The 22,172-nt window shown below is 36.2% G+C and overlaps 1 protein-coding gene across 1 annotated transcript; it reads right to left on the bottom strand.

Annotated features, from left to right (window-relative positions):
* Positions 1-570: 570 nt before the first annotated feature.
* On the bottom strand, positions 571-10,796 carry LOC147291971 (NagB/RpiA/CoA transferase-like superfamily protein). The gene is made up of 11 exons (XM_086235112.1): positions 10,622-10,796; positions 9,981-10,052; positions 9,727-9,881; positions 8,426-8,713; positions 8,024-8,153; positions 6,094-6,201; positions 5,888-5,990; positions 5,675-5,800; positions 1,900-2,093; positions 1,523-1,650; positions 571-1,032 (listed from the first exon to the last, which is right to left on the bottom strand). Exons 2-10 carry the CDS (start codon positions 10,031-10,033, stop codon positions 1,554-1,556), a joined length of 1,254 nt encoding a protein of 417 aa, XP_086091238.1. The 5' UTR covers positions 10,034-10,052; positions 10,622-10,796; the 3' UTR covers positions 571-1,032; positions 1,523-1,553.
* Between the last annotated feature and the right edge of the window lie 11,376 nt (positions 10,797-22,172).

Here is a 22,172-nt window from a genome sequence, read left to right as displayed (position 1 = left end):
CCCCATCCCTAAGCTACCGCTATGGCCAGTAGCCAAATGACAATACTCAATTTCTTAACCAAAAGGACAGTCTGCATCTACATTTATAGTTGCCACTCAATATTTTTTCTTTTGTTTTTCTACTTGAATCTTAATATTTATGGGGTTGAGTATGTTTTGGGATGAGTAGTAGAGTTAGTGTTTTGTAGTGAAGATATATAATGTGACTGCAATGTTATAACTACAGAATGTTATAACTACATATGTAGCCGATGATAATTTTTGTCCTAGAAGATAATAATGCAACCGATTGTGTTTATGAATAAGAAAATGAATTGTCGAGCCGTTTAAAGTAGAGTACCCAAGAAATTATTGAGCGGTAAACTTGTATATTCCTTAGCAAGAGATCTTGGGTAGGTTATCGAGCTTATGTTTAATGTGCCACACAAGTCCACAAAGTTCCCAACTGAAATTATAGTTTTGGCCAAGTAACTTTGGTAGCAGAGTTTCGGTACATCTACGGTTCCTGTCTGTTAGTAGAAGGTAAAGGTAAAATGCTTGCATAGTAAGTAAAAGAAATTTCCTAGTCTGTCTTTGCTTCGAGGGTAATCCTTAAATAATTGAAAATTAAATTCTTATCAAATAGCTATATACCCATGGTTTCTCAGCAAAAGTTCACTAAAAGCAGGGGCACCAGGAATAACCTGCAACAAGATCAGCTACATGCAATCCGACAATATTTTAATTTTAATGACATCTTGTTATGGAATACAATGCCTTTCCACTTGTCATTTCACAATCACAAAAAACACCTTCAATTCTCTTTAGTGTTTCCATGAATACAAGTCTAAGCTTCCTAAGTGGCCACATACACAAAATTGGCTCTCTTTGTTTCTCTCAGTTCTGTCCCAGGTTCATACTGCTACTCCCTTGTACTGCAATTTGTCCAAGGACTCTTCCAGCATTGATAATGGTCTTCATGGTTCCCTTAGACTACCATTTAATTTCATTTCCTCTACATCCACTCATTACCATTATAGCCGTCTGTACTACCTGAAAATTGAATACCGGAAAAGGTCAGTTCAAATTACTAGTCACAAGTACAACAATTACATGGATACAGTAAACGTAAACAGTTCATGAGGAAATCTTGAAGCATGCTAACATATATGATATATCTCAGAAGATTTACTTCATTGAAATCCCTAATAAGATAAATTGTCCCAATTTGATTACACAATTTCTTTCACCCTTCCACTCCACACCCCCCCAATTTGATTGTCAAACAAAAATTGAAAATTTGATTTTGTAAAATAGTCTCATATTGCAACTAACATAAAACACAAAGACCAAATGTGGAGTTTTCCAAATATGTTTTCGAGTTAAAACACAAGGACTAAAAACATGAATATTCACTTTTCTCTAATACTGGATTTTCCCAGACTTTTGGTCAATAAATAACTGTTATAAGTGCCAAATTTTCACCTGAACACACATGACACCCGTCAAAAGTTGAGATTAAAAAATTAAACTACATACTTACCCAATATATGATAAAAATGCAAGAGCTAAACTCAACTCGCTGTAGCAGGTCTTCGCTGGACCACCAAATCATCCGCAGAATAATAATCTGCAATGAGCCGGTACATGTATGATGGATTATGCCCTCCTCTGTGAAGGAAGAAGGATTGTCATTTACAAACTAGATAGGAAATCAGAAAATAGCAAACTGAATAAGTACAAAATACTGAGATGGGGATGAATTGATGATGGTTTTCTTTGAGAAGAGACTAGTCAGAATCTTATTTTTCCTTTCCTTTGTTTTCTTTTCCTTTTTTTCTTCATTAATGGAATAGAAATGCAATAGGTGAAATCTTTCGTACATTCAATTCCGTTTGGCCTTAAAATTAGTTGACTTACGTATCAGTGATAAATAGACTGACAAGCTTTGGCGGCACATAATCAAATGTAGGGTTGACAACATGAAGAAGTGGGGAAGCAGTGCCACTTCCAAAATCCATGCAATCTGAGAATTCTCCGAAATCCAGCAGCTCAGAAGGGGATCTTAACTCGTTCAGCAAGACCTCAGGATTGTGTGGATACAAAGGGCACAACTGTCATGTAAACCACCAGAGCAAGACTTGGAATAAAGGAGGTGTTTAAGACTAAAATCCAAGAAATAAGCTACAGATAGGTATTACGCCCAGTTACATCCAGTTAACACCAACTCTACAGAATTCCAAGGGGTCTAATTCCCATTCCAGTCTAAACAAGCAAAAATAAAGCTACAGACTGTGAAGCAGCCAGCATAAACTTGATTAGATGTAACAACTACAATTCAAATAAGCAGACTTTAGAAAAATAACTCTCTGATACTACCATAAGTCATTATAACTTGCTGAATGATGCAAAGATGTCATGAAGATTGGGAAAAGTGAGTTATTAAAGATCCATTGAACTGGAATTATTAGATTCCATAATTCCACAGACTGCATTAAATAATTTGTACATAAATAGTCATTTGGTTGATTAAGTCTATCTTGCTCAGCTGAGTTAATTCCTATCATGAATTGAGTCTCGTTTAGATGAATTCACACGTATATTGCTTACATGTTTTCTGGACATTCATATTTCTTCTTTGTTTATTTCACACTTTAGAAATTGAATCCTCTTTTGTTTGAGTATGGTTACTAATTGTTTATACAAGGTGCTCTTTTTTCTTTTTTAAATAAGAAACTGTTTATACAAGGTTCTCACTAATACAAACATTGTGCAAAAGCAAGATATAGTTTGACCAGCAAAATTTAGTGCATTATTTTACTTTTTTCAACTATGACAACCTAGTACATAAGATGTATAACTACCTCATTGTCACATTCAAATAATTATATGGTTTGCATCTTTAGTATTATCTTATTCATTGAGTTCTTTATTTTTTTTTCCCCCATTATCTTTGAATTATTTCTCTTCTATATCCATTTCTCCTAGTCTCTTGATTTTCAAGACTTGCCCCCTTCTGCAATCACACCCATGACCTTTTCTTTTACACAAAATCAAAATCTGCAGAGCAAGATTAAGAGTGACATCAAGTGTAGACTGTGTAGCAGCTACACGATGAAGGAATGATATGACTGTAGATGTTTTTCGTCATTTACAGTGACCAAATCCAAAAGAGAATTACAGTGACCAAATCCAGAAGAGTGTTTTTACTATATAGTTGACCCAAATTCTCAACTGAGTTCATCATGCCTAAACGCCAAAGGTTTTAATGAGTGTTTCAGTGTGGGCCAATCAGATGCACTGCAGGACTGAAGCAACGAAAGAATCAAACTAGGGATATAATTTATTTATCAAATTAAATTGTAGAGAATTAAATGACTCTTCTGTGCATGCCTTTAACTCCAAAGTTTTAATGAGTGTTTCACTGTGGTCCAATCAGATGCAATGAGGAGGCGAAGCAACATAAGAATCAAGCTAGGGATATAATTTATTTATCAAACTAAATTTTTGAGTATTAAATGACTATTCTGTGTATTGCTGGACTATGTTGCCCATATTTCAAGTAAATATTACAATTTGTCATCGGAAAGATAACAAGTGAGAAAGTTTGTGAGGGCTTTTCACAGCTGTGACATAAATCCCCAATAATTCAGCAACACCCACAAGCTCCTAACAGAGATTACAAAGAAAAAAGTTAAGCCCAATAGAAAGATAAGAAGTGAAGTCCAATAGGCCTATAACCCACTGGGGCTGTTTAAAAAGGGTGAAAAAGGAAATCAGGAACTTGCAAATTCTTTTGAGAGTCTATAATTGTAGCCCACTGACTTATTGGTCTCTCTTTAGCCAATCCACTCTATCATTAGGAGTGAGTTTCTAGAACGAACTAAGAACACATCAGCTTCCTTGTATTTTGAAGGTCAATCACCGGTTTTTATTGTTGCCATATGACATGAAGCATCTGGAAGCCTATACTCACTGACAGTCTTGCTGACTTTGATATGGTAACATCTCTCAACAATTGTTTGTGGCAACTGTCATGTATTATTTTTGGGATTTTTCCTTTTTTCTTTTTTTCTTTTTTCTGGTAGGAACCCTTGTTGAAATTTGGCAATATACAACTGTTATAAGATAGAGCATCCAACCCAAACTCAATTAGAAATAGGTGAAGAGGCCCCGGATAATATTTATTGTCATACAGGCTTAGAAGTCCCAATGTGCAATTCTATATTCTAAAAACACCCCCTCATGTGTGTCCTTGTTGTGAAAGTGGCTCGTCGGGAGTTTCTGGAAAAATTGGAGAAACTAGAAGCTTTGAGGGACCGGTCAGAGCTTTGGCTGACCGGTCGCCCAAGACCAATGAGGAAGGGAGTCGAGTTTTTTGGGGCAGATTTTGGGTTTCCTAGACGGGTACGGTTTTGGAAGACAAAGAGGACTTGCGCAAGACTTTCCTAGTGTGGGAAGGAGTTCTAAAGGATTTTCCTTGTGTACAAGGGAATAGAATTAGCTAATAGGTAAATTACCTAATTCTATTAGGTTTAGGAATCCATATTGTAAGTGGTAAGCCTATGCTCTATAAATAGGCTGCTACAAGTCTCATAGAAGATAGAATAGCCAGAGACTTCAAGGGAAGAAACTCAAAGGGAGACTCGGGTTAGAGACTCAAGGATGAGTGACTTCAAGGGAGAGGCGTTTCAAGAGGGAGAAACCCAAGAGGGCTAATTGTGCAAGAGAGAAGAGAGCGGCTGCGAGTTGGGTAGTCTAGGGTTTCAATAAGTTCTTGTAATCTTATTCTATACATAGTGCAGCTCTGATTCTCTAAGAATCACACGGGGACGTAAGCAAAGTTCACCAAACCTCGAGAACGAATCTTGGTGTTCTTTATTGCTTTATTGTTGCTGCTATTGTGTGTGTATGCTAATTGTCTAATCATAGGGAAGGGTGTTAATTCACTACAGTCCTACTTGAGGCAAGCATGTTGATAAACTATATTGGGTGATATAGAGCACGTGTCTCTGTTGGGCCTAACACATAGATTGCTTGCTTTGATACAATGTTAAAAGTAAAGCATCCAACCTAAAACCAAGTCGCAATGGGTGGAGAGACCCTAAATATAATATATTGTCATGCAAGGCATAGCATTCCAAATTCTGGATTCTATATTCTCAACAACCTATATATCACCAAAATGTTTGGTGCTTCTCAGAAGTCAATAAGGGAAATGATGCCTTTTTCCACAGATTTCAATTGATATTATAGTTGACATTTTAAACACTAGTGACAAGTTAATGAATGGCAATTTACTTCATTCTTCACTCGGGAGCTTTGGTTCTTTACATATTCCATTTTCTGGGTGTCTTGAATTTGCCTCGCACAACCTTGAGGGCACTTTTAGATGGGATGCAAGTTTTGATAACAAATATTTCAGCCAATAGTCAATACTTTCCAAAGGGTGGATTGCTTTGAGTAAAATGATTCCTTGTGAGATTAGGGTTCAAGCCTCACTTTCTGATTTTATTGATAATATTAATTTTATAGTTTTCACTTAGTTTCTCTCTAAAGTAGAGCCTTATATTGTCTACGTCTGTACTTGACTTGTGCCCCTTAGATACATTGTAATTCAATTTTATGAAACCAACTGACAGTAGAGGAGTCTAAAATTTCCAAAGCAAATAGAACAGTTATTATGTCAAGTTACCTTGTGACTGCCAGCAAGTACAACAAAAGGGACAGCGTGCCTTTGAGCTGCAAGTGCAACCATATTCAACCCAACAGGTGCTATAACCCCACCATTGGCCATGACAGCATGAGCGCCAACTATAACCTTTACATAAAAAAAATCAAGTTGAAGTTGGAACAAGGATGTAGATTCTCTAATGGCAATAAATAAATAAACAACAGTTCCTCCTACCATGTTCACTCGAGATATCATAGCAAAAACTGCAGAATCAGTGATCAGAGTGGTTTGTAAACCTCTTGCAACCAATTCTTTTGCAAGAAGATGCCCCTGATACCTAATCAAAACCAATGAAGAACAAAATTAATGACTCACCAAGAAAACATCAAAATCACACAGATCCTATGTTTTGGAACAAATAGGTCCACTTTTGAACTAACCTTGGAGCTCCCTCTGCAACAAATACCCGAAATGATCTTTTTTTCTCCTTTGCAGCACAAAGAAATTCCAGTACTGTTCTTGAACTGCCTAAAGTTAATATAACCTCACTGCAAAAAACAATGCAGTTAGCAGCATGGTTAAAAAATCACAAATAAATATACCAATTAAAATCAAAATTGAAGATATACACAAAAACACTATTCATATAGCTATATATTCCCGATAAATAGAGAACACAACTCATGCAGGTGTACGGGTGCTTTTTAGCATGTAAAAAACAGAAAGTACAGGAACAAATAAGACAATGAGAATATAAATTAGCAATTTGTGCGAGCTGAACGAAAATGCAACAAGCTTTAGATCCTAATGTTTACCATGATAACATGTGAAATTCAATAGATCAAACTGATCCTAAATGCTTGTTAAATTGTGCTCTATAAAAGGTTTCCTCGCATAATTAGGATAAATTAGGCATGCTATGCAGCATCCCAGCACTTGAAGTGAGCATACAAATTGTTGATTTAAGAAACTCAGCTAGAGGTAAGCATGCAGTACCACACAAGCATAAGAATTCAACCATGAAGTCCAGGGGACTCAGAAAAAATTACCGTACTCATCATCACAATGTAGCAATCTTATTACTATCAACGTTCTAAAAATCTCATTTCTATCAAGTTTTGCAATCTCTTCTACATGAGAATGGTACACTGATGCAATAGCTACTGCTTGGTTAGAAAAGAAGTATCCTCTTTGGAAGCCCAAGACTAAGCCTACACGACCCAAATTTAACAATAAACTCTATTGGGTCCGAAGTGAAATGCCCATAGTATTCCAAGATTTGGAAAATAAAAATAAATAAATAAGTCAAAGAGTCGAAGTGTAATTAAGAGTCAATTTAATTGTCTTAGACAGACTCAATGTCTTTAAGTTTTCTAAAGTCTCCTATGAGTCTTTTAGTATTTAATAAGTCTTTTAGTATTTAATAAGTCTTTTTTATTTATTCAGTCTTTTAGGATTTTAATGAAGCCTTTTCATTTCTAGGAGTCATTGAGTGTTCTCATGCCAAAAAGAAAGAGAGAAGGAAGATAAATATAAAATGAGAGAGCAAGAGAAAACATTAGGGTAAAGTCACAATTTGTATTCTCAAAACTAGAAACAAGTTAATCCCTTGATTCCAAATCTAATAAATAAGATAAACTTATTTCTTGTGATTACAACTAGAAGAATTAAACATTTCTTCAGGCATTCATCATAAACAATATTAAGAGAAACAATAATGCTAATTGTCCCACATTTTTTTTCTCACATTTGTATCCCACTTGATGTGTCATTACTTCACTGGAAGGGTATTTCCTTTTTCTTTTTTAGGTTTTATTTTTTAATTTTTAGTGTCCAATGTATGAATGTCATGTAAGATGGTATGACATTGTGGTATAAAAATGTGGTAAGTGTAGCATTACTGTAAGAGAAAACTGACCAGATGGAGCATAATTTTTTATAGCATCCCATTAAAAACCCAAGTTTGATCATGCTACTGTCTCTAAGTTCAGCTTTTACTTCCATTCAAATTGTTTAACTATTAAGGAAAGAGAGCATTAAAACCCATAAACACAAATACATATCACTATGTTATTGAATATAATAATAAAATAAATCACGAAATTAGAGAATATTAAAAATTATATAATATAAGTAATAATAAAATAATGCGTGAATGAGATGCTCCATGCACATTAGTTAGGCATTATTACACAATAATCTCACTCAGAAAGATCATATTAACACAGTAACTTATGACTATCACATATGCATATTTTAAGATTGAAATTGAGCTTATGTATGACTGAAAAAGACTTCTGCATCTGAACGCAAATATGAATTAGTAACAATAAAACAAACTTAATAATCAAGGCTAGGGGGGGAATATACTTATGATGAATGTGCTCTACTGCTTGCTCAGCAATCTGTTCATGACAAGTGCCAATGTCTTGAATAAGTTCATTAACTGCTTCAATGACATCATGCTTCAGCTTCCGACTTCTTGAGCTTTTATCAGCAGCTGTGAAGAAAAATAAATATCAGCAAGTCATGAGGCTGTGTAATCTACCTTCGGAAGGTAATACACCAATTCCATCACCATATGCCAGACCATTATGGGAACCAATTTTTATCTGACTAATTTTCAAACACAAACAGCAACATGTATAGTAAGAAAGTATCAAATACAAAACTCGACATGAGCATGTTTGATTGTTTTCAATCAGATAAAAAATAATAATAAAAGGTCCATTAAAAGAAGTTTCCCAAAAATCCAAAGAATGAAGAGCACACATTTGCTTTTTCCTTCAGAATCACCCCCAGATGAAGAAGTGTGAGGAACAGCTGCTGCATCAGGTATGTCCTCAAGAAGGGTTTGCAAAGAAGGTGGACGCAGTGTGCTTCTTGCAGCAGCAGCAACAACAGCAGCTGATAGAACCGGATAGTTGTCATGCTCACCATCATCTTCATCATCACTAACAGTTGGCATGTTCAACCCAGCCATAGCAGCTGTAGTGAGAGAAAGATCCTCCTCCCTAATAATGTGCAAAACACGCCTCACAATATTACCCACAGCAAGCTCTGCGATCACATATCAGGGAAAATCAAATTAATAAACCTCTGAAGTCAATAGACAAAGAAATATTTTGCAGTATTTCTGGAGACAAATATATCTAAATTAAAAATGTCTGCATAATGTACATTGCATTTCTGCAACTAGGAGATATCAATTCATTTCATAATACAGAAGTATTATATATTGATATGCAAACATAACAGCAATATTTTAATACTAGCTCTCTCATTCAGGGAATCCACATGAAAGCAGCAAAAACCATTATGTTTCTACTATTCTCCACCTAGGAAATAAACATTTTACATAGTTTAGCATAAACAAAATAAGTTTCCTCTTAGGATGTTTCAGCGCAAATTGATAGACTGTAATCAACTAACTTAGCCCTTTGACAGGACAATCTGTAGTACATTTATATATTTATGTACTTTGACTATTTTTATCTAAGTTCAATATGAGTGTTTAGTGTCCCAACTCCAGTAACACAGAAGCAATATGTGGATTATATTATCAACCTTAAGCATTCTCTACCACCCACTGCTTTCAAGCAGCTTCAAGACACACCTTTATTAATCAAACTTGCTTGACCAAAAACAAATATCAAATTTGACTTGTCATGAGTATAAAAAAAAAAAGTCTAATTTTACAGACCACAAGAAAAATGATTGATAAAGTTCATATCTCTAATACTACAATTTGAAAGCTACATGATGCTGTCAAACTGAATTCGTAGTCATCCTCAATCATGCAATCAAATAACTACCCAAAAAAAAAAAAACACACACACACACAACTTTATTAAATAAATAACAAGCCATTTTGTAGTTTATTTTTATGACACTTCCAACTTCAGATGAAAAGAGACATCAATGCACAACCCTGTGTCGCTTAAGTGATATCACAGAGAAAGATGTTCCAAGTAACATGAATGACCTTTGTACTAATAACAAATTTACTCATCAAAACACATAATAAAACATCATCCTGATTAGCAAAACTTATTAACATTTAATACACCTACCAACAGGATTTGCAGCAATCAGCTGCTCCCCAACAGCCTTTACAGCATCAATCAAAGCTCCAGCTTGATTTGTGTAGGGCACCCGCTGCGATGAAATCACAGACCGAAGTAATTCAGCCGACAGCTTTGCTGTGGCCTGCGAGCCCTCAATTTTACTGCCACCAAAAAACATACAAAATCAAACATTTCATAGTCTCTCAAGCCCTCAACTTGCACCACTCTTGACTTGTGATGAAAAAAAATAAAACACTTACCGTTTTTTAAGCTTGATAAGGAAATCATTCACAAGGGACTGGACGTCTGGCATGATTATCACCAAATTTCACCTGACAATTTTGCAGAAATGGACTCGAAATCATTACACTGACTCAATTCTAAGAAAATTCAGAAATAACATAAAAGAAAAGAGGTTTTAATACCAGAAACGTTCTCATCAGTGAAATCCTAACATAACCAAGTTGAGAAAAACCCTTATTCTCAATTGTCTCGGAAACCAAACAGAAACTATATGAACCAAACAAAGCTCAATGAACTTTATTCCTAATTCTGAGATTGCTCATATTCACTATTAACAAATTTCACCTGAAAATCTTAAATGATTTCATTTCAGTCTCACTCATCCCTTAAGACAAAATCATTAATCCAAATGTGGTTAATATAATTCTTTTAACCAAAACCAATTATTTTAGAAAAATAAAATAGAAACAGCTCGAAAATAAGACCCGAATGTGGAAAATGAATAGAGTTTGGAAACAGTGAATTATTTTTATTTTCTAAACTTTAACTACAAGTTTGTAAATTGCAAGACTACGGAACCAAATTACAAGAGAAAATTTAAATTATAAAAAAAAAAAAAAGTAAATAAATAGTACTGAAGTTTAGAAAGAAAGATCACCAAGTAGGGTCTGCTCTACGAACTCCTCTGCAGCTCAAAGAGAAGCCCTGCCGATCTTTTCGTAGAGAATTACTCTTCAAATTACAGAATGTAATTAGTTTTCATGTATCCGCCGCCGGGAACCAAACGACGTCGTAGTGGAGAGAAGAAGGAGAAAATGGAGAGAAAGGGTGGAGAAGCGCAGAAGACGAAGTGGAGAGTGAGAGGGGATGGTACGGGAGAAAAATCAGAATGGGGGCACCTCGGGAAATGGGCCGGGTCGAGTCGGGTGAGTTTCGGGATTTTATGGGCTGGGCTAATATATTTATGATTTACTGAGATAAAGAAAGTTCTTGACTTGTTCATACTATAGCCCGGCCCAGCAAACTGTTAGTTTGATCTTTTTTTTCCTTGTCTAGTGTTAAAGCCCGTTTGACACTGCTTCTTAGGGCTTTTTATCAGTAACATTTCTTACTAGTAGCACTTATACACATAAACAATTTATCGTTTGGTTATCAACATAGAAGTGCTTTTATACTATACAAAAGTGCTTTTGTTAATGTTTGGTTGCTTGAGGAAAAAATACTTTTATTTTATTATCATAAATAACAAAATTTAAGATTTCTTAAATTAAAATATAGGATAATAACTTAAAAAATATAACAAATCAAATTGTAAAATGATTGTTGAAAGAAAATAAATTCGCTGATGACAATCAAATTTATCACAAGTATCAACCCGACATAAGATGATTCGCAATCCTCTCGCGTACGTCATTCATCTCTTTCCCATGAGTTAAATTTTGTTGTTCACATTCTTTTCTTGTAATTGATCCCTCATCTTTTGGGGGAAGTAGATCATTATCATCATCATACAGTCTAAATTTTGGATCTGTCATGGAATGAATTCTAATGAAGTTGTGAATCGTCATTGAAGCAACAACAATTTTTACTTGTTTTTCTAAAGAAAAGTTATGAATTTGGCATATCATTCTCCAACGGTTTTTCCAAACACCAAATATCCTTTTAATTATACATCGTAGCGATGAATGTCTAAATATCACTCACCTTTATAAGATCCTAAATATCCTTTTATATATGGATAACCAGCATCAACTAGATAGTATTTACCTATAAAAAAAAATATGAGTATTATTTACCAACTTATAAATAAGTAATTTTTTTTGTAGATTGGAGAGAAACTTGACATAGATTTTGTGGTTTCCACAAGAGATAACTTTTATGATAATGGACTGATCAGTGAACATGACACAACATTTGATGAGTCATTTACCAATATCTATACAACAAAGAGCTTGCAAAAGCATTAATGGTACAACAACAAATTCTTATACTCAGACGACTTATTAATTAGTTGTAGTAATTGTAATATATTGTTTGGTTGTTATTGTTTTCCAGTAACAACTTATTATTATAATTTTTATGTTTGTTTATGGTTTAAAATTTGGTTTAATGTGAACTTGTTATATTGAATTGTTGTAGGTGGGCGATTTGGAAGTATGGGGCGATTGTTACTATCGAGTAGTAACTATCTGAGACGATAGTTACTATCAGACAGTGACAATTATTGTTACTATGAACGCGATCTAGAGGTGTTGAGCGTAATTTGGAAGTATTGGACAATTGTTACTGTCGAGTAGTAACTATCAGACAATGACAATTATTATTATTGTGGGCGTGATTTGGAGCTGAGCACGATTTTGAAGAGCTGTGCGAGATGTGGAAGTATTGGACGATTGTTATTGTATAGTAGTAACTATCAGTAACAATATGTAAGTTGAGGCTATGATTGTTGTTACTGTTTATCAGTAACAATATGTAAGTGAGGCTATGATTGTTACTGCTTGTATGTAACAATATGTAAATGAGGCTACGATTTGTATAAGTTACCTTGTTTCTGGGTTTTTTTTTTAGCATAGTGAAAAATTGAAAATAGCTACTGTTTGATAGTGACAATAAATAATAATTGTCACTGTTGGTTTTTTTTTTTTTTTTTAAGGAAATTACCAATTTAGTCCATTTTTTGACGTTTCTCAACATAGTCCATTCCGTCAAAATGTCAATAACAACCGTCAAATTTAGGGGCAAAATGTTGAATTTATATTCTTAATAAGTCAAATAGGGTCAAATAGGGATCAATTGGCGTATGTGGGTTGTGGACTCTTCGAGAACATATAGCAGGCCAACGGTTTTGTGGGTTTTTTTTTATTTGTTCGCAAGATCTAGTTTGAACCTTGGTGAATTCGTGTTGCATTTGAGATTGTTGGGATTTCTGGAGATGGTTATTGAATTTTGGACATCTGGGGAGCATCTCATGTACGGTAAGTGTGCAAATTGGTCTTGTTGTGCTTTGGATTTTTGGTAGCTATTGTTGATTAGATTTGTTTTTTGTTTTTTGTTTGTTTGGTAGCTAGGAAAAAGCCTGGGTGTGGTCTTTTTGTGTTTCATTTGCCAGCTTATAAAATGCATGTGTCTCCCACTTTTAGGGTTTTCCTTTTTCTGTTCGATGTGGTCCCAAAGAACCTATTCTATGTTTTGTTCTCTTTAGTCTGCAGCTGGATTGATGGGAATCTTGAATTTTATACTGTGTTGGGTTTGTTTTTTAAGTATTATTGCTTAGTACAGTGGTCGGTGAACATTGAAGGCTGGTACTAGTGTAGGTGGTTTGTCCTAAATGTCTTTTGTTTTTTTTCTTTTTATGGTGTGACTATATATAGTTTATTAGGATGGTTTGTGATGGTCAATTTTGCTAGTTAACGGGGCTGCCAATTTTGTCAATTTTGTCAATTTTGCCAATGCTGATAGGGTATTAGGATGCCAAATGGGTTGGTTAATTAGCATGTGTTATCGAGTTTGGTAAGTTGGTAGCTAGTGTATGTATGTAATCCATGTTATATTTGTGTTACTATTAGAACATGTTACACTTAAGTATGGTTTGTGATGAATATGAATTTTTTAATTGTCTGTAGGGGATCCTGATGGGATTACTCTACAAATTCAATATGGGGGTACACTTACAAAAGGGGTTTACAAAGGAGGCACTGTGTGTTAAGTTGATGATCTCTCAACAGACCTTTTATATATCCCTATTGAACCTCATGAAAATGGGCAAGCAACTTGGGTATGATGTGAATATGGAAAAGGTTGAGCCCAAAAAACTTAGTATATACTATAGGGTTCCTGAAACTAGTGGGCCAAATGGTTTAGTTTATGTTAGGTCTGATGCACATGTTCTCTCATTGGTTAGTGTTGTTCCTCCCAACCAACTTGGATTGTTATGTTATGAGGGCCCTATTTCTACCCAAGTTGAGAGTCAGGCTTCACACATATGGTCATCTTTGGAAGGACCAGAGTATCAGTTGACTATAGATGATGTTGATGATCAAGCTTTACTGAACAATGTGGTTTCTGGTAATGGTGGTGATGAGGTAAATAGTCAATCAAGGAATGTTCACCAAATGATTACACAGACTATAATGAGTATGGTTTCACAGCTGGTGAAGATGGTGAAGATGATGAAAATGGTGAAGATGGTGAAGTTGATGAAGCTGTTGAAGTTGGTGAAGCTACTGAAGAGGATGCTGAAGATGATGAATTTGTAGACAGTGATTATGAATACAGTGATAATGAGGATGATATGGCATATGAGACTAATGTAGATCCTAAGGTTGACTATGTGGCTGCCACCAATGATGCTGGGGAGATTTCAGATGATGGTGACAAATCAGATGAGCTAGAAAGCTTAAGTGAGGATTCTTCTGATGGTGAAGCTGAATGCTCTCGAAGAAAGGAAAAAAAAAGAAAGTATCAAAGTTCAACCAATTCAATAGGGCCACTGATATGAAAAATCCTATTTTGGAGTTAGGTAAGCAGTTTGCCACTAAAGATGAATGCATGAAGTTCATAAAAGAGTGTGGAATTAGAGAAGGCAGGCAATTAAAGTTTGTGACAAATGACAGGTTAGATTGAATGCAATTTGTATTGGGACTACAAAATGTCTTTCCTAGTACGGGCCAATCCTTTATCTTCAAGTTTATCCACATGGGTCATAAAGAAACTAAGGCTGCAATATATGTGCAACAGGAAGGGGGATGTGAAGCAAGCCAATTCAACCTGGCTTGCAAACAGGTTTGCTACTAAGTTGAGGAACAATCCTGGTTGGTCTTTGGCTGGTTTCCAGAGTGAGGTGAGACAACAATTCAACGTAAATGTAACAAAGACTCAAGTTTACAAGGCCAATTCAAGAGGAAGACTGATGTCCTAAATGAAGGCCACTATGATACTCAATATGCTAGGCTAAGAGATTATGCAAATAAGTTGCTGAGAACTAATAGAGGTAGCATTGTCAAGATTAGTACAAACAGAGAAGGTGACAAAGTTCTTTTCCATAGAATATATATTTGTTTGGATGCATGTAGATAAGGCTTTTTACAAGGGTGTAGGCCTGTGATTGGGGTTGATGGATGTCACACCAAAAGGCCTTACCCAGGACAGATTCTCACTACAGTGGGGGTTGATCCAAACAATGAATTGTTTCCAGTTGCATATGCTATAGTGGAGATCGAAAACAAAAACTCATGAGAGTGGTTTTTGGAGCTTCTGATAAAAGACATCAACATTGAGAATAATCATGGTTATGTAATGATCAGTGACAAACAAAAGGAATTAGTGCCAGTCATAGAGAGGTTAATGCCAAGTGCAAAACATAGGATGTGTGTGAGGCACTTGCATAATAATTTCAAACTCAAATACCCTGGTCTCCAATTGAAGAACCTGTTATGGGCAGCAACAAGGTCTACTTGTGTTCTATGGTGGAAAGAAGAGATGGACAAAATGAGGATTGTTGATAATGCAGCCTGGGGGTGGTTGAGTGAAAAGCCTGCAAAGAATTGGTCAAGGTCACACTTTGGGACACATTCCAAATGTGACATACTATTGAACAATCTGTGTGAGAGTTTCAACTCTGCCATCCTTGATGCTAGAGACAAGCCTATCCTAACCATGCTAGAGAAGATTAAAATGTGGTTGATGCTGAGAATGACCAATAGAAGGGCTGCCTGCAGGAGCTGACATCATTCAGTTGGGCCTAGGATCTTGAAGATAGTCGAGAAGAGAAAGTTGGAAACATGTGTGCTGATAGTAAGAATGGCATGGCCAGCCATATATGAGGTGGTGCATATTGGGGGCTATCAGTTCAGTGTTGATCTCATTCAATGGACTTGCAACTGCAGGAGATGGGAGTTGAGTGGGATACCTTGTGTACATGTTATTGTATGTGTATTTATGAGAGAGGAAAATGTGCTTGATTATGTTCATGATTGTTACAAGAAAGATGCTTACCTCAGGGCATATGACCCCATGATTTTTTCAATGGCTTCAATGGATATGTGGGAAAAAGGTGATAATGATAAGATTCTACCACCAAAATGCCTTAAGCAACTTAGTAGAGCCAAGAAAAAAAGGATAGATGACCCAGGTGAAGTTCCAGCTGCAAACACTACCCCAAACCCCAATCCATTAGAAGTGGCCTCACCTCAAGTATTGAGAAGACATTGGGTAACTATTAGATGCAGCAAGTGTGGAGCTGAGGGCCACAATGTGAAGACTTGTAAAAGGGTCATAGGCAATCAAGTATTAATTTATGCTTCTCTTTATACATGCTGAATTTTCATACGCTTATTTCATTTGTATTTGAGTAATCATTCTGGTTTGGCAGAATGTGCACGGTGGAGGGAATGAGACATCTACTCAAGTTCAAACTCAGCAAGATGCACCTACCTTAGTTCCTCAAACTACAAACATGGTAATATATCCTAAATTCTTTTATCTTTTATCTATATTGTGTTGGGGTTCAATGAGGATCATTATACTCATTAAGGCAAACTATGAGGTTGTTCTGGTTTGAGTAATAATTCTGGTTTGATAGAATGTGCAATGTTAAAAGAGTATGACATCCACTCAAGTTCAAACTCAACAAGATGCACCAACCTCAGTTCCTCAAACTGTAAACATGGTATAATGCAAATCCTTTATTTGATGTTCTTGTTATGTTATTGTGTTGGGATTCAATGTGTATCATTAATTCAATGTGATGGACAAGTACCAAGGAAGGTGGCTAGAGGTAGAGGTAGAGATATGGTAATGGGGAGAAGGAGTGAGAGATGTGTAGCAACCACTAAGGCTTCAAATTCAACTGCAGCAAGGAAAGGCAGAGGCAGAGGCAGAGCTAAGGCAAGCAATGTGACCAGAGGAAGAGAAAGAACTGCTAAGGCAGAGCTAAGGCATTTTGTAAGAATGTGGTTCTTTTGTAGATTTCTGGATAATTTTTGGGCTAACAGGTTTTATGCAAATTGGTATGCAGTTTGGTTGCCAAATTATTATGCAAATTGGTATTTATGCAACATTTTGTTTTGCATATGCAAATTGGTATTTTGTGAACATTTTGTTTTGCACATGCATTTTGTTTAGGCATTTATTTGGTATGCATTTTATTTGTCTTGTAACCAGTTTGTTTGCCAATTTGTGATGCATATTGGCGTGCACTTTGACTAAAGGGTTTGAAATGCATAAATGAGGCAAAACATAAAATGCAACTTCAAATTCTACCATTACAAAGTAAAACAAAACGGTTTCTACCATTACAAAGCATGCCATTTCTACACAGGTAGACCCAAAAGCCATTCGTACAAAGCAAGTTATTTATACTAACAAACATCCAAAAGCCATGGCAAAGGTCCAAAACAGAACATACCCCAAAACCAAAAAGTTAAGCTAACAAGTACATAAAGTTCCAACCACAGATCACCCAAAATTCATTCCCACTACACCCAAAAGCCTTACACTCACATTCCTCCCATTTAAATTCCACTTACATCATCATCATGATGGTCAATATAAAAAAAAACTCAACTCAGCCCCAAACAAAACAGCAACGCCTTCTTTTTTGTCCTCTGATTTTTGATGGTCTCTTCTAATCCTCCAATCCTTCTAAGCAATCCAGGAATAACCTGCCTAGAACGTGCACACATAGGAGGGTCCAACCAATTCCAGAGATCACATCCTCCATTTCGCTGCAAAATGATGAATTTTAAATCCACAAAACCAATGACCGGAAAAGGACAAGAAAAAAAAAAACAAATAAACACCCATGCATCTATATTACCTTACCGAGTTGGCATGCCTCGAATCTTCTTCCTGGGTTAAGATCAATCCAGCTAGTGGTTGTTTGAGCAAGCCTTCCACAGTCACAGAATCTTTCACTAATCCATCTTTGTGTTGAAGATGTGGAGGAAGACATTTTTCTTGAATGTTTAGGGGCAAGAATGAGCAGCAACAAGAATATTAGGTATAATCCCATGAGTTATATAACCCACAAAAACTAATATTTAATTATTGGAGGAAAATATTCTGGTATAAGCAAGGATGAGAGAAAATGGCGGAGGAAGAGTTTTTGTGCAGTGCTAGATCCAATTAGGATATGAATTCACCATTTTACCCTTAAATTTGACAGTTGTTATTGACATTTTGATGAAATGAAATTAGGATATGAATTCACCATTTTGTCCTTAAATTTGGCAGTTGTTATTAACATTTTGACGGAATGGACTATGTTGACAAACATTAAATATTTCATAGATTAAGTTGGCAAAAAAAAAAGCGTGGACCATAATGAGACTTTGAAACAAATAAGTGGACTAAATTGGTAATTATCTCTTTTTAAAAAAAATGTGGAAAACAAAACAAAAAATGGAGTTAAAAACAAAAACTATTGTTTCTAGGTTTTTTTGCACAATGAATAGTCGCAATTCTCCAGATGCAAGAAAAAAATTCAAAGTAGTACAACTAACTAATTGAGCAGTCAAAGATATTTGCTAAGTCTGTTGGAGATGCTCTAAGTGATTAAATGTGAGAAAAAATGATATTTCAAAAAAAGTTTGGCTCATAAAGTGAAAATGGCTATAAATGAAGAAAAAAAAGGTAAGTATTCAAAATCCCAATTAGCAAGGAGAGGAAAGTTTAGCCGTCCCAAACACACAGAACACGGTCCGCTGTATTTTCGGGCCACTACGATACCCTGCCTTTAAATAAAGACAAGAAAATAATAAGTCAAAGAAATCTATTTTTACTCCTCCATTTGTTAGGCCTACTACTATGCAGCCGGAAAGTGTGACCCAAAACCCATTTTGGGTCACAAATGGGTCACACCTTAACACTATGGGCCGGAAAATGTGACCCAAAAGAGGGTGTAACCCAAAGTGTAACCCAAAAGAGGGTTTCAGTGTGAGCCATTTTGTGTGTGACCCAAAATCAGCAAAGCCACCCACGTGAAGAGAGAGAAGCAAAAGCTGGGCAAAAAGCTAGGTGGGCCCCGCGCCTGTTGCTGCTGACGCACGCCTGTTGCTGTTGACGCAAGTGTCGGCTGAAGGCTGGAGATGACCGTTGCAGCGCCTGGCTTCCTCAGTTGTTGACGCGTGGCGGGCTGGTTTGGTCACCAACGGTCCAGATGAGATGACCGTTGGTGATCAACGGCTGTTGTGGTTTGTTATTTTATTTTTTATTTTAGATGGGCCGGAAAATGGATCAAAGGCTGAGATGAATGGACCGTTGATAATCAACGGTCCAGATCGGCCAAATCCTTTTTTTTTATAACAAATATTTAATAAATCATTTAAAATAGATATAATATCCGAAAAATTGCCAAAAAATTTCAAAAAAATTTTAAAAAATTCCCCAAACCCTCCAACAGCTATATTTTCAAATGGGTCTATATATATCACACAACACTCATATGGTTTCATCACAATTTACAACCTTTGTTTACCAAATTTACACAAATTTTTTTTTCTTTGTCATGGCTCCAAGAGGAAGTGCTTGGGTGGTAGTTGAAGATGAAGCCCTAGTGATGGCATACCTAGAGAGGTCTCCCGACGGTTGTCTTGGTGCCCAAAATAGAGCCGCCATGCTTTGGGAACAAATTTATCAAATTTTCAAGCGTAACATGAGGGGTGAAACAATTCGTAAGGTTGGCGGTGTTAAAGCACGATTCAAAGATATTGCGCGTGATTGCAACAAATTTTATGCTTGCTTATTGGAGGCCGAGCGAATGCGTGCAAGCGGTGCAAATGATGCCAATGTGGTAAGTTTTTATGCATTTATATATTTGCATGATTATTTTTTGTTTTATCCAATTATCAAGCATATTTATATATTTGTATAATTATTATATGTTTTGTTTATAAATGAAGCATATTTATATAATGGTATTACTATTTTATTGTTTTGTATATGTATCAAACATATTTATATATGGGATTAATACCATTTTGCTCCCCCGACTATTACACTTGTATCAGTTTGCTCCCCAGACTTCTAATTTGGAAAATTAAGGACTCTGACTTTTTCAATTTTGCCAATTGAGGTTCTTTTGTCAATTTACACATTTTTTATCCAAATCTTTGAGGGCAAAATGGTCCCTTCCAATTAGATCTTATCATTTTTTCCTCATGCATCATTTTTCCTCTTTTATTTCTTGCTAAATTTTGCTTGATCATCTCGATATTTTAGATGAAAAATGTATAAATTGACGGAATAACCTTAATTGGCAAAATTGAAAAAGTCAGGGTCCTTAATTTTCCAAATTAGAAGTCTGGGGAGCAAACTGATACATGTGTAATAGTCTGGGGAGCAAAATGACAGTAATCCCTTTATATATTTGTATGATTATTTTTGGTTGTGTTTATAAATGTAGCATATTTATATAATGATATTATTATATTGTATTTTGTTTATCTATCAAGCATATTTATATATTTGTATGATTATGGTTTTTGTTTTGTTTATAAATGTAGCAAATTTACTATTTATTTAAGTTATGTTTGCATTTCCACAAGAAAATTTATATATTTTTATTTTTATTTTATTATTGTAGTTTACGCAAGCACTTGAAGGCTTTCGAAACAAGACTGGATTCAAGTTTCCATGAGTGCACATTTGGGAAAAAATAAAGGAAAGTGCAAAGTATGCTACGGTTCATGCTCCTGTTCGGGTTAGTGATTCAGAGACCCTCGCCACCGACGATGCCGACACTCCCGCCGATGATGATCCCGAGGAGACCGATCCAGTCATACCACTTGGCGAGGACGAAAACCCACCACCATTCCAACCAATAGGTTCCTCGCGGCCAAGGCCACCAGGGAGAAACCATGCAAAAAGAGCCAAGGCAGCCGAGCCCGTCCAAACTCATATGGTTGAGGCAGTAGATCATTATAATGAAAATTCAAGGATTTTCGTACAAACGAGACTTGACAGAGAGCGTGCAAGGAGTGAAAGAGACGCCGTAAAGGAAGCAAGAGAAAGGATGATGATCGAGAGGCAGCTAGAATGGGAAGAACAAAATATTATGGGCCAAGACCTCTCCAAAATGAATGATGGGCAACGGATGTATTGGGAGCAAAAGATGGCTGAAGTCATTGCAAGGAGGCAAATGCGTGCTAACCACCATTCGGAGTGCACTCCATCTGGATACTACCCGGATCTTTCCAACCTCAATCACTCAAACCAGGGGTACCCGCCTAATAATTAGAATTAGACCTTGCTCTTTAATTGTGTTTTTTAGTTTGAATGTTAATCTTGTTTTAAATTATGTTTGCTCTTTAATTGTATCCTTTAATTTGAACGTCAATCTTGTTTTAAGTCATGGTTTGCTATTTATTCAATTCATGTTTGCATTTCCACCCAACATTGGATTCTCCCTTATTAACCATAGACTGATGCATGCTTTACAGTAGATAAGACTGATGCATGAAATGACTACACCATCATAAAGCAAATGAATGTGGACCATTCATTCCTTATCTCAAATGCAAGTGGTTTCAGTATAAATACCACTATATTAACCATGTTACACTCAATCTTATTTCAGGATCATTTCTCATTCCATAAACACCCAAATGAATACTTTGTATGTGTATTCATCCTCCTCCTCGTCTTCGGACTCTGATGCTGAATGGGATAGGGAAGAGGATGGAAGGGAGATGGTGGGTAAGTTGATTGTGTCAATGGGTCATACCGTCGTCGCCGGTACACCAAGGCATGGCGGTACTTCTTCAAATCGCCGATACACACACCGGAATCGAGAAGCCGCCCACGAACGTCTCATGGACAACTACTTCATCCTCTCGCCAATCGAGGACACCGTGACTTTCCGCAGGCGATACCGCATGCACCAATCGTTATTCAATAGAATTCTCGAAGCGGTTTGCCTCCAGGATGAGTATTTCCGGCCAACAGTTGATGCCGTCGGTAGAGTGGGTTGCACACCTCACCAAAAGGTGACTGCAGCACTGCGGGTGATGGCATATGGCATTCCATATGATTTGGTCTCAGAGTCAATGACCATTAGCCAAACCACCATACGACAGTCATTCTTGAAGTTCGTGAGAGCCATCACTGACGTCTTCGGACCAGAGTATCTCCGAAGGCCTACCCTGATCGATTTGAGGAAACTTTTGCGAAAGGGGAGCCGTAGAGGATTTCCAGGTATGATTGGTAGC

This window comes from Dryas octopetala, chromosome 3 (assembly GCF_963921425.1).
Source record: "Dryas octopetala chromosome 3, drDryOcto1.1, whole genome shotgun sequence".
Classification (NCBI taxonomy): Eukaryota; Viridiplantae; Streptophyta; class Magnoliopsida; order Rosales; family Rosaceae; genus Dryas; species Dryas octopetala.
This window is presented reverse-complemented; position numbering and strand designations above follow the sequence as displayed.

Bases quoted from the DNA above. Each gene is read 5' to 3' on its own strand.
- LOC147291971 (XM_086235112.1), bottom strand. From the start codon at position 10,033: ATGCCAGACGTCCAGTCCCTTGTGAATGATTTCCTTATCAAGCTTAAA. The intron at 8,714-9,726 runs GTAGGTGTATTA...ATGTGATCGCAG, and splicing joins GATTGCTGCAAATCCTGTTG to AGCTTGCTGTGGGTAATATT. The intron at 6,202-8,023 runs GTATATTCCCCC...TGTTTTTTGCAG, and splicing joins GTAGAGCACATTCATCATAA to TGAGGTTATATTAACTTTAG.